The following is a 12,840-nucleotide window of genomic DNA, read 5'->3' as shown; positions in this document are numbered from 1 at the left end:
CCACAGCTAGCCTGAAGCAGACAGACTTAGATGATAATATTGTGTTAGATATACGTGTGAGTTTACAGATTTCTCCCATCCATTGATGGTAACAGAACATCACAGTCAGTTACAAAAGATGAAAAAGGATAGGGAAATAAGAGAGGACATAGACATGTTAAAGAAAGCACCCATTCTGCTAGTCTGACTCTGAAAATTGCGAGAGTTTTTGAGAAGGAAATAACTAAATTTTGAGATTAGGATTTCTACACTATAAATATGGAAAAAGATGTAACTTTGCTCCCCGATCTAATTCAGTGAGGTCATCAGGCCCATAAATGTCTTCTGTCCTGAAGTTCTGGCTATCAGCAATGTCTCCAGCAGGGACTAATGAGAGAGAAAGTGGGACACCCATCAGGCACAATGACGGGAAGCAAGTCAGACTTGAGCTCAGCATTAGAAGTGGTTACTAGTCCCCTGAAAGGCAGAATTGCTTCCCCTGTGGTTCTGGAGATTATGACAATGTTTCATAAAGTGTGGAGCAGCTCACAAGGTATTAAACAACTTATTAAGACATTAAAAAGTATTATATATCTCAATGGGAGAAGATATTACTTTTCCTTCGCTCGAAACTCTTCAACGGCTCCTCATTTCCTGCAGAGTAAAAAGGAAAGTCCTTGTCCTTACAAAGGCCTCCAAGGACCTATGCAATCTGCTGCTTCCCAGTCTCCTGGAACGACCTCTGTGACCTCTTCTCCTGCAAGTAGCGGCATTACTCCCTCCACTCAAACAATACTGCTCCTGATCTGTTCCTTGGACTCCCGGAATTCTCCCACCACACAGCCTTTGCAGTGGCTGTTCCTTCTTCCCTAAATGCAATTCCCCAGATGTCCACAGGGCTCTCTCCCGTGTCCTTCAGTTCTCTGCTCAAAGGATATCTTTTCAACAGGGAGGCTCTCTAGTTCTCTCAAGTTCCATCATCTTGCTCTGTTTTTTTTTTTCTTTTCTATAGCACTTATCAACTTCTAACATACTACGTAATCTACCAATGTATTACATTTATTACTTACCATCATCATCTCCCTGTACTAGAATGTCTATGTTATTCACCAATCTATTCTAACACACCCAGAAGAGTGTCTGGCACATGCTCGGTAATTAATTATAGAAAGGATGCATAAGAACATTTTTTAACTCCAAATTCTCCATCAGTCCTTCTCGTTATATCAAAAAGAACATCTCAGATTGGTGAATGAACTTCAGCTCTCTACCACAGTTTAGTGTCTCCTTTTTTTTTTTCTTTTAACGGGTTTTTGGTTTTTTTTGAGGTATAATTTACCAGCCATAAAATTCACACATTGTAAGCGCGGAATCCAATGATTATTAGAAAATTTATGAAGCTGTGAAACCATTACCACTAATCTCCCTCTTAACAAGAAGAAAGGAAACTTGAGTCTCAGAGTCTCCTCCAGACAAGAATATCTGCTGGAATGTAATAACATTACCCTATTTTCCTTGGACCTATTTTTCTGGATACTTTTTCTTTTGGCTAATGATACTGGATTTCCACTTAGAGTAGCAATACAAAGCTTCCTTTTTAAAGAAATTTATATATGTTGAAAAAACTGTTGACTTAAAGAAAAATATTAAGTAACTAGACAATGTATGTTTTCCAAAGATAAAGCAAATATTGAGTGTATTAGTGGGAAAAGTAGAGTTTGCAAAACATTGACCCATGGGATTCAGACCTGCCAGTCTCACAGATTACAGAATTGCAACTAATTTCATAAACGAAAAGCAAGGCATTGACACTTGCTCCTAGGGCCTACTCTCCATTCCCAGCAGTCCTTACTGGGAGACTATTCTTCATGAGTCTCTTGTGCTTCTGTGTGTCGTGTGCACAAGCACTGACTGCCCTGTGTACAGACTCTCATTGCAAGGATGGCTATATAGTAACAGCCTTGATAGAGAGTTTCTCCCTCCAGAACAAAGGGCAGGTGTGCATCTAGACTTGAACGACAAAGACAGTGTCTTGATCGAAAGCAAAGGACAGGCATGCTTACTGTCCTTAAAAAGATTAGGTTCCAGTAGCTCGAGGTTCCTGTAGCTCGAGGTTCCTCTACTGTAATGCAACCCCTCAATGTGTCTATGTTATCTGGCCTACTTTGCATTGCCCTATAGAAACAGCAGCTGGGAGAAGGCTATGGTCTGCACGTGTATGTCCCTCCAAAATTCTTACCCTGAAATCCTAACATCCGAGGCGATGGCATTAAGAGATGGAGCTTTTCAGAGGTGAGAGATCATGAAGACTCTACTCTCATGAAAGAGTTTAGTAGCCTTATAAAAGTGACCACAGGGAGCCCGTCTGGCCCTTGCACCACGTAAGGAAAGTGAGAGGGTGCCATCTATGAACCAGGAAACGAGCCCTCACCAGACATCAAATTGCCTGTGCCTTGATCTTGAAGAGTGAGGATAAATTTCTGTTGTATAGAAGAAAACTGGTTTATGCTATTTTGTTATTGCAGCCTGAACAGACTCAGTTCGTGAACTAACAGAAAAATACTGAGACTCTGGTGACTGCTATTGTTGTACGTAATAACCTGTCCTCCACCTCTGACCTAATTGTCTCATGACTTATGCTGGTATGAAACTGCGGCAGATTACTTTGTTAGCTTGCAAGTAGGGTAGAATCTCAGATCTTTCACAATTCTTGAAAGTCTTGGTGGGTGCGATGGCTCATACCTGTCATCCCAGCACTTTGGGAGGCCAAGGCAGGCAGATCACTTGAAATCAGAAGTTCGAGACCAGCCTGGCCAACATGGTGAAACCCTGTCTCTACTAAAAATACAAAAATTAGCTAGGCATGGTGACACACGCCTGTAATTCCAGCTACTTGGGAGGCTGAGGCAGGAGGATCACTTGAACCTGGGAGGTGGAGGTTGTAGTAAGCTGAGATTGTGCCATTGTACTACAGCCTGGGTGACAGAGCAAGACTCCATCTCAGAAAAAAAATTTGAAAAGTCCTTACCTCATTGTGAATTTCTTCTCCTTGTTTCAAAACTGCAGGCTCAAAGGATTTCAAACAGACATCACCATTGGCCACATCGTCACGGACATTCTGCAGTGCCAACTGACAGCGTTGTAAAATGTAATCCAAGGTTCCTGTTGAGCACTGTTGAGACAGAACCAGCAATCACAGTTATGGGCAAAATCTAAGTTTACCATGCCACCCTTCCTAGGATTGTTCATATCTGTCCCTTGCTGTGAATTCACCTGTTGCCCCCATGGCTTAGTCTATACTCCTTTTTTTTTTTTTTTAATTTTAAGATAGGGTCTCGCTGTGTCCCCCAGGCTGGAGTATAGTGGTGCAATCATGTTTCACTGCAGCTTCAACCTCCAGGGCTCAGGCAATCTTCCCACCTCACCTTCCTGAATAGCCGGGACCACAGTCATGCACCCACCGCTCTGTCGGGCGAATTTTTTTAATTTTTATTTTGTAGAGAGAGACAAGATTTTGCTATATTATCCAAGATGGTCTCAAAGTGCTGAGTTCAGGCAGTTCTCCCACTACACGTGGGAGCCACCGTGCCCAGCCTATACTGCTTAACTCAAGAACTACTCGAGTGGCCTGTTCCGCTGGCTCTATGCTGCCAGTCTGTCCTCACGTGGGTGACTTAGTTTGCTGGTTTTGGTATACGTGGGCCTCACATCACTAACTAAACAGTAGGGTCCCAGAGGCTAACGCCCTGTTAATTTGTATTAAATACATTTTCTATATAGACTACAACATCTAGAACTGAATCCGAAAAGTGGAAGAAATTTAATAAATAACTGTTGGATGAATAACTGGTGGACCAAGAAGTCAAGGACACCGACGTTTTATCTAAAATGCCCTGAGACTAACAATAGGTAATCAGGCTGCAGAACTGGTTCAAAAGACACTCCATGGTACGGTCATGACAGAGGGGAAAAATGAAGTTATAATCACAAGGCAAAGAACTCCTTTCCCTTTTCTGCAAAAAGCATACACTAGGCAGTGGCAGTCCTTGGCAGAATAGATTCTTCAAATAATGGAGAATATGCGGCTCATGCCCTCCAGGCACATTCGAAGGCATAACTTAGTACCTGGGCCTCAGCAAGGACACAGATAACTAGTTCATCCCTCTCTCAGTCTGTGGAAGTAAAACAGAGGTCAAATGGGCAAACTCCTTTTTATAAATGATCATACGTCAGAAAAGAGGCCGATGCACATGGCCAGTGCATCCGCTTGTTTTAACAATAAAATGATTTCCTAGAATGAAAAAAAGGCAACTATAAATACCCTTCAGTCCCAATGAGGAAAATGTACCCCTAAAATATTTTGGTTTTATTATTTATAATTTAAACTGAGCCCGTGGAAATAACCTTGAAGGCTAATCCTCTCATATAAAAATTCCTTGTACATTTACTGTCATTTTATACAATGTGACATCAACAAGCCTGGGAAAAATAAAGTTTCTGTGCCAAAAAAACAGAAGCTTGACTAATATGTATCTTAATATGAAGATCCTAAAGTGCTGGATACACAAGAGCAGCCAACTCCAATTTCCTGACCAAAATAAAAAACCCCAAAACCCACAAAGAAAAGAGGTACATGACCACTCCTTTTTGTCCGACGGCAACCTCTACAACAGCTTTTCTTTTTGTTTTTTTGTTTTTGTTTTGTTTTTGAGATAAGGTCTCTGGCCCAGACTGGAGTGCAGTGGCCTGGCATGATCTCAGCTCACCGCAATCTCCCCCTCCCAGGTTCAAGTGATCCTCCTGCCTCAGCCTCCCAAGTAGCTAGGATTCCAGGTACATACCACCACGCCCGGCGATTTTTATTTTAGTAGAGATAGGGTTTTAGCATGTTGGCCAGGCTGCTCTCGAACTCCTGACCTCAAGTGATTCGCCTGCCTCAGCCTCCCAAAGTGCTGGGATTACAGGTGTGAGCCACCGCGTCCAGCCTACAACATCTTTTTAAAATGACTTCTATCTAGAAAGTTCTCCTACTTGCACCTTTACTTTCCCACATATGGAGAGAGCTACATAGATTATTAATTGCATTTTCATTTATTGTAACTAAAGATTGGAAAAATCTAAATTTCTCAACAATAGAAACTAGTTTAATGAACTATGGTTGCAGAGAAAAAAGAGACAGAGAGAGAGAGAGAGTAGAATAATTTTTTTCTGGGTGTACAGTGTTTTATTTTATTTAAAGAACCTATAATCAGGCTTAATTTGATATAAGGTTTTTTTTTTGGTAACAGCTTTATTGAGGTATAATTCAAATATCATAAAATTCAACCATTTAAAGTGTATAATGCAATGTTGTTTAGTATATTCACAGTTATACAAACATCACTACAATTAATCTTAGAGCATTTTCATCACCCCAAAAAGAAACCCTGTGCCATTTAGCAGTCACCCCCAACCCCGTCTGATTTCCACCAACATTTCCAACCCTAGGCAACCACTAATCTACTTTCTATGTCCATAGAGAGGCCTATTCTAGACATTTCATATACATGAAATGATGTAATATGTGATCGTTTGTAACTGGTTGCTTGCATTTCGTATGTTTCCAAGAGTCATTCACGTTGTAGCATGCATCATTACTGTATTTCATTTTAATGCCAAATAATATTCAATTGTATGGATATGTCACATTTCATTTATCCATTCATTAACTGATGAATCTTCGGGCTGTTTCCACTTTTTGGTGATTATGAACATTCCTGTAAAAGTTTCCATCACTCTTGGATATCTACCTAGGCATGGAATTGCTGTGTCATAGGATAACTTTGGATTTAACCTTCTGAAGACATGCCAGATTGTTTCCCAAAGTGGCTGCACCACTGAAAATTCCCTCCGGCAGTGCATGAGGGTCCCACCTCCTGCATGGCCTCACCAACAATTGTCACTGTCTTTTTTTATTCTAGCTATCCTAGTGGGTATGAAATGTTATCTCATCATGGTTTAGATTTCTATTTCCCTCATGACTAACAATGTTCAACATTTTTCATGTGTCTACTGGTTATGTGTATACCTTCTTTTTTTTTGAGATGAAGTCTTGCTCTGTCACCCAGGCTGGAGTGTGGTGACACGATCTTGCCTCACTGCAACCTCCACCTCCTGGGTTTAAGCGATTCTCCTGCCTCAGCCTCCAGAATAGCTGGGATTATTAAAAATATTTTAAAATATAAATGCAGCCTACTATATGCACAGTTCTGCACTTTTGTTTCAGTAACCTTTGGTAATAATTACCCATTAATAGTTAGTTCTTATCTTGGAGTAAGTAATGGTTTTTTAAATATGACATCAAAATCATAAACAACCCAAGCCAAAAAAAAAAAAAAAACAGACAAATAGACACATGGCACCACACCTGTCTAATTTTTGAAATTTTAGTAGAGACAGTGTTTTACCATGTTGGCCAGGCTGGGCTTGAACTCCTGGCCTCAACTGATCCACCTGTCTCGACCTCCTAAAGTGCTGGAATTACAGGCATGAGCCACTGCGCCCAGCCTGTATATGTTCTTTAGAGACATGCTAATTCAGTTCCTTTGCCATTTTAAATTGGATCATTTCTCTTTTGAATTACTGAGTTATAAGAATTCTTTGAATATTCAAGATATAAGTGCTTTATGAGATACATGATTTTCTCCCATTCTATGGGTCCTCTTCGCTTTATTTATGGTATCCTTTGAAGTATAAAAGTTTTTAACTTTGATGAAGTCCAATTTATCTGTTTCTTCAGTTGTTTATGCTTGTGATGTCCTATCTGGAAAGCCATTACCCACTGCAAGATAAGAACTATATATTGATGGGTAATTATTACTAAAGTTTACTGAAACTAAAGTACAGAACCGTGTATATAACAGGCTGCCATTTAGATTATTTTTGAAATTACTTATTTACTTATATATTAAATATCACCAAAAGAATAACAAGAACCTGATAACATTGGTTGCCCCTGTGGAAGAGGACCTGGTTGGCCTGAAGAGAAAGAGACTTAAACTACACACCCTGAGGCATTTCTTTTTTTAAATTTTGAACTATTTGTGTTAACTAGCTATTCAAAATATAATTACACATAAAATTTAAATTTCTTAAAAAAGATATTCTGTGTTGAATCCCAAGAACATGCTGCCACCATTATCAAAAACTAAAATCTAGGCCGGCATGATGGCTCACACCTGTAATCCCAGCACTTTGGAAGGCAGAGGTGAGTGGATCAACTGAGGTCAGGAGTTTGAGATCAGCCTGGCCAACAAGGCAAAACTCCGTCTCTACAAAAAATACAAAACATCAGCCAGGCGTGATGGTGGGTGCCTGTAATCCAAGCTACTCAGGAGGCTGAGGCAGGAGAATCGCTTGAATCTGGGAGGCAGAGGTTGCAGTGAGCCAAAGTTGCACCATTGAACTCCAGACTCCAGCCTGGGCAACAAGAGCAAACTTCGTCTCAAAAAAAAAACTGAACTAAAACCCAGTAAAGGCCAAGAGCCATCAGATATAATCTAATCATATGCAACAAAAACTGCCAAGATTTGTTTTGTGGTAACTGAATTGAATTTCAGGACATCATTTCCTTAACACAATTTGTTTCCTATATAGTGTGAATTGGCAGAAAATAGCAAATTATTTTGTTTGACACAGATAAGACATGTAATGCTAATACTGTAGGAAGGAGGGGACATTTGTAGAATAAGTGAGGATGATAAACTTGTATGAATTTCTTTCCCTCTTCCATTAAAGAAAACAATAAAGGAACTTCAGTGCTGGGGAAAAAGCCTTCTGCTGCTTCTACTATTGAAAACAATAATATAAGATGAAATAAAAGTTTTCAAATAAAATAAAACATAATCTTGCCAGCTTAACCTATTCTATTTCCTTAGTGCGTGGTATTCTGTGTCTATATACTGTTGTAATCAGTGTATCCATATCAATGTCTATGCTGTTTTTCACTGTCTGTCCACAAATATTCAAAATAACTATTTTTCAATGGTTACCAATTAAGGTGATATTTAACTATCTAATTAACTGATCACATACTATAAAAGCATTAAGGATGTGCCTAACTTTTCATTACTATGGATTATGCTAGATAAACATCTTAATGTATAAAACATTTAATAGTTCCATTTAATAATTTCCTGGGTTTGACTCCTAAAAATAGTTTTATGAGATCAAAGACAGGAATATTTTTATGGTGCTTTATACATATTCCCATATAGCTTTTAAAAAAGTCAACCAATTGGAAAAACTATCAGAAGTATATGAATTATACCAGCTTCATATACTCTGCCAACTCTGCCAACAGTGAGTATTGTTAGTTTTTACTTTTAGTAGATCACTTAAAACAGTGATCATTGAGAAAATACTTTTAATTTTAAGGTGATTTTTAAGGCCTATTTACACATGATCATCTATAACACAGGTCAGTAAACTTTTTCTTAAAATAGCAAACAATAAATATTTTAGGCTTGTGGGCCACAGGTCTATGCTACAACAACTCAGAATTCTCTGCCTCTGTAGCTCCAAAACAACCATAAACGGTATATAAACAAATGAGTGTGGCTGCATTCCAATAAAACTTTATTTACAAAGTCAGCTGGCCTGTGAGCAATAGTTTGCTGACGCCTGCTCTATGATATAAAAAGCAATATATTCACATATGTGTCCAATGAATAAAAAACCACATAGCTTGAACAGAAGCATAGAAAACACAAAAATCTAGATTTGGGGTAACATTTTTCTCTCAACAGAATCACTATACCCACTCCCACTCACCTCTTTACTTAAAGTTAATATGTGCTCAAAATTTGGTCTAAAAATTAGAAGACACAAACACAGCTATGACTTATCAGAGAAAGCTATGTCTCAGGATATTTTGAAAGCAATGCTGCTCTAATGACAATATGAAATTGGTCCAGGTGGAAAAAGGAAGCAAGGCTGGGGAGAACTATAACCCTGAAGCCCTACTTTTGGGAACTTTTGCATGTCTGTATTTATTGCAGAGGGGCGTGGGTGGAAAGTATCCTGCTGTCCGGTATGTTTTCCTCACACATTTCAATTTATCTGCTAGACCACTCCACTTGGCAGCTCCAATCCAGCCTGTTCAAAACTTACTGTCATCTTGCTCTAATATCTTGCATCCCATTTCAACTAAGTAATGTCATCCCTGAACCATCCAGACTTGACACTCAAGAGTCATCCTAGAGCCTGGTACATGGAAAACATCCAATAAAGCATTAGTTCATTCCATTCACTCATTCACTCATCACGACATTCCTCTCTCCACATCAGTCAGCTGCCAAGTCTCATACTATGTCTCCTACATTATTCATGGAAATTAGGGTCTGAACTACGACAGTCTGAACCCTGTCTCTACTAAAAATACAAAAAATTAGCTGGGCATGGCGGCATGCACCTGTAGTCCCAGCCACTTGGGAGGCTGAGGCAGGAGAATCCTAGAGCCTGGGAGGCGGAGGCTGTAGTGAGCTGAGCTAACACCACTGCACTCTAGCCTGGGTGACAGAGTGATACTCTGTCTCCAAAATAACAACGATAATAACAATCAATAGTCCATAACTGCCAACCAACTTAAGTTTAAACACTTAATCTGAAATCCAAGATTTTCATGCCCACGCAGCCTGGTCCCATGCATTCTGGTCCCATGAAGCCTTATCGGCCAGTCTTCCCTTTGGCACCCTGAGACTCACTCAAACTACAGCCAGTCAATATTTCCCAAGCATCCCCATTCCATCCCAATTGCAAGATTCACACCTCACTCTTGTTTCATCCCATTTGCTGTCCTAAAATCCCCTAATCCCTATATTTTCAATCCCTTACATTTTACTCATCCTAAAAGGCTACTACTACAAACTCCACCTCGCCCATGAAGGCTTATGCTATCTGCTACTTTCTATTCTTCACTGTACATACTCTTTAGACTATAAACATCTTGAAGATACTGAACATAACCATTCCCGTTCACAAGTCCCTACAAGAATATCTTGAACAGTATAAAGTTCAATAAAAGTTTGAAGAATGAACAAACTGGAATCCCTTCTGAATAGTAATTCTTATAATCAAAACTTGCTGACAATTTAACGTCTCTTGCTTTATTATAAACACTCTAGTGTACAAATGAAGACAGAACCACCTTCCACAGAGAGCTTTAGTTGTTCCTATCTCCTATTAGTTTTTCATCAGAACAAAATGAAAAGACAGTAGTAGCAGTAGAAGCAATTTAATAAAAACGGTAATGGCTAACTTCTTTGAAAGTATACCAGTTACTGTTCTAAAAAGACTTACACATATTAACTAATTTAATCCTCATATGAATTAGGTATGATTGTCCTTATGAGGACTAAATTAGTTAATATGTGTAAGACTGTCTACTCTTCCAGATTAGATTAGGAAAGAGGTAGAGGGTGCACTGAAGTAGCCACATACTCAAGTGATCTACAGCACAAGAAAGAGGTTCCTGGGAGGGTTATAGCTAGAAAGACAGATGCCTGTAACTGGGGAAATAAAATCCTTCTGTACAATATAAGGCACATATTAGATGCTCTATAAATGCCCCTCCCCTTCCCTTCCCTCCAACTTCCCTTCCCCTGTCCCTTCCCTTCCCCTCCGTTCCCCTCCCTCCCTCCCTCCCTTCCTTCCTTCCATTCTTCTTTCCTTCTTTCCTCCCTTCCTCCTCTGTTCATCTTTCCCTATCTTACTCCCTCCCTTCCCTCTTTGCTAACACAACTCCTTTTAGGTCTCTAAGACAATTATTTCTGTGCTCATTTGTTTAAAATTTGTCTCCCCAACTAAAGTTCAACAAAGGTGGTGGGCATCATGGTCATGTTGACAGCTCCATCTCCCAGGTCTACAGTGTTAGACACATAACAGGCACTCAAATATTTAAATGAATGAGTGACTGGAAGAGAGAAGAAAGGGGAGAAAGGCAGAAAGGAGTGCTAGACAGCCTTGCTGGCATCTCGGTTTAAATACTCATTCATTCTCTCTGCCACACAGCAGTATGATTGGTCCACTGGTAAAGCTACTTAATGACCAAAAGATAAGACACTCCCATATAGACTCACGCAGTACTGCCACTGGAGGACCTTGTCCTGTACTTTCGTGCCATCTTGATGTACAACTTCCACCCAATTTTCTCACACTTGTACGCTATAGTCCCTTGAAAAGTCAAGCTATAAAGCAAAGCACAGATACCAAGCTTAGGTAGAAGGTCACTTGTAATCCTTTTCATGCCTTGCTCCATGGAACCCTTCTTTTTCTTTTTTTTGAGATGGAGTCTCACATTGTCGCCCGGGCTAAAGTGCAATGGTGCGATCTCGGCTCGCTGCAACCTCCGCTTCCCGGGTTCACGGATTATCCTGCCTCAGCCTCCTGAGTAGCTGGGATTACAGGCACACACCACCATACCCAGCTAATTTTTATGTATTTTTAGTAGAGATGAGGTTTCACTATGTTGGCCAGATTGGCCTTGAACTCCTGACCTCATGATCCACCCGCCTTGGCCTCCCAATGGGCTGGGATCACAGGCGTGAGCCACCACGCCCAGCCCAGAACCCTTCTTAACTGAGTACATGGGACCCCAACATGACTAATATGAGTCTTTCTCATTTCTTAGTTTTCCATTCTGAACTAGTCTGAACAGCTAACCATCGGCCATTACAAGTGGTGGCAGAATTTAGCAATAAAGTCTGTGCTATAAATACAACTGGGGTGCTCAGAAATTCCTTGGCAACAGTGTAACTTTCTCTTTAATTTACACTCACATGCCCAGAAGTCCTACCAAAAAGTTAAGAGAACTAAAAATTCTCAACATCTGAACCCAGCCACAGCTAACACATGCACAAGTGCAAAAATCTGCCCCAATTCCTCTGGTGATCTCCTGCTTTTGGCCTTGACAGATACAACCCTCTAAATAAACCTCTAACTATAAACACTTGTCAATGACATTTTCCTTCTCCAAGAAACATAACCCCAAGAAGCAAAATACACTTATCCCATGCCATGAATAAGCTTTCTAAAACTGTATCCAACACAATCCAAAGCTCAAAAAGCAAGTAAACAGAGACAAGAGTGAAGTTAGATGGAAGCAATTTTCCCATCAAATACTCTTCCAAAGCCCTATGATAAATTGCTCATTCAACCACTTCTGTCACATTCAGTTAGGTGTAAATCACATTTTTATTTACACTTACCTCTGCCACTCGGTGGGTGGAACTAAACCGAGGTTGCGAACCAGCCAAAACGCAGTGTTGGTGGGTGGCATTGAGATCATCTACAGAAAAAACACCAGAAGTTTATAAAACTATATTTATTAGTCAGTATATACTGCATATTATTTAACTAAAACACAAAGTAAACAGTAAATCCATCTTTCAAGAAATGACAATAACCAAGGAATCAACATTTACCTTGTAGTCTTTAAATCAATCCCTTCTAAGGAGGTGACTATATATATATATATTCTATTATATACCTATCTACTTATAAATATATATATATTCTATACTGCATATAGAATATATATATATTCTATATTATATATAGAATATATATAATATATAATAATTAAATTATATATATACATAAAATATATATATATTTTATCATGCAAACTACAACACTTTGAAGAGTGAAAGAGGGTGCTATTAATTATTCCAGAACAACAGGTATAAACCAGGACTGTCCTCAGCAAACAAGATATAGTGTCACTCTACTCATCTGTGGTCCTATAATGCCCACTCACTATAAAATTTACTGTTTACAGATTGAGCTTCTTTCACTTTCTCATGACACATCTACTCTACCCTT

General features: G+C 39.5%; 1 protein-coding gene across 5 annotated transcripts in view; it reads right to left on the bottom strand.

Moving 5' to 3' along the window:
* FTO (FTO alpha-ketoglutarate dependent dioxygenase) overlaps window positions 1–12,840 on the bottom strand; it is a 431,427-nt gene that overhangs the window by 238,412 nt on the left and 180,175 nt on the right. For all 5 annotated transcript variants that reach the window (XM_035282681.3, XM_035282682.3, XM_008985872.5 and 2 more), the window contains 2 exons: window positions 12,225–12,304; window positions 3,008–3,151 (listed from right to left, as the gene is read on the bottom strand). In XM_035282681.3, the coding sequence (XP_035138572.2) occupies window positions 3,008–3,151; window positions 12,225–12,304 (224 nt within the window). The remainder of the gene's footprint in view (window positions 1–3,007; window positions 3,152–12,224; window positions 12,305–12,840) is intronic.

Source organism: Callithrix jacchus, chromosome 20 (genome assembly GCF_049354715.1).
Source record: "Callithrix jacchus isolate 240 chromosome 20, calJac240_pri, whole genome shotgun sequence".
NCBI lineage: Eukaryota > Metazoa > Chordata > Mammalia > Primates > Cebidae > Callithrix > Callithrix jacchus.
This window is presented reverse-complemented; position numbering and strand designations above follow the sequence as displayed.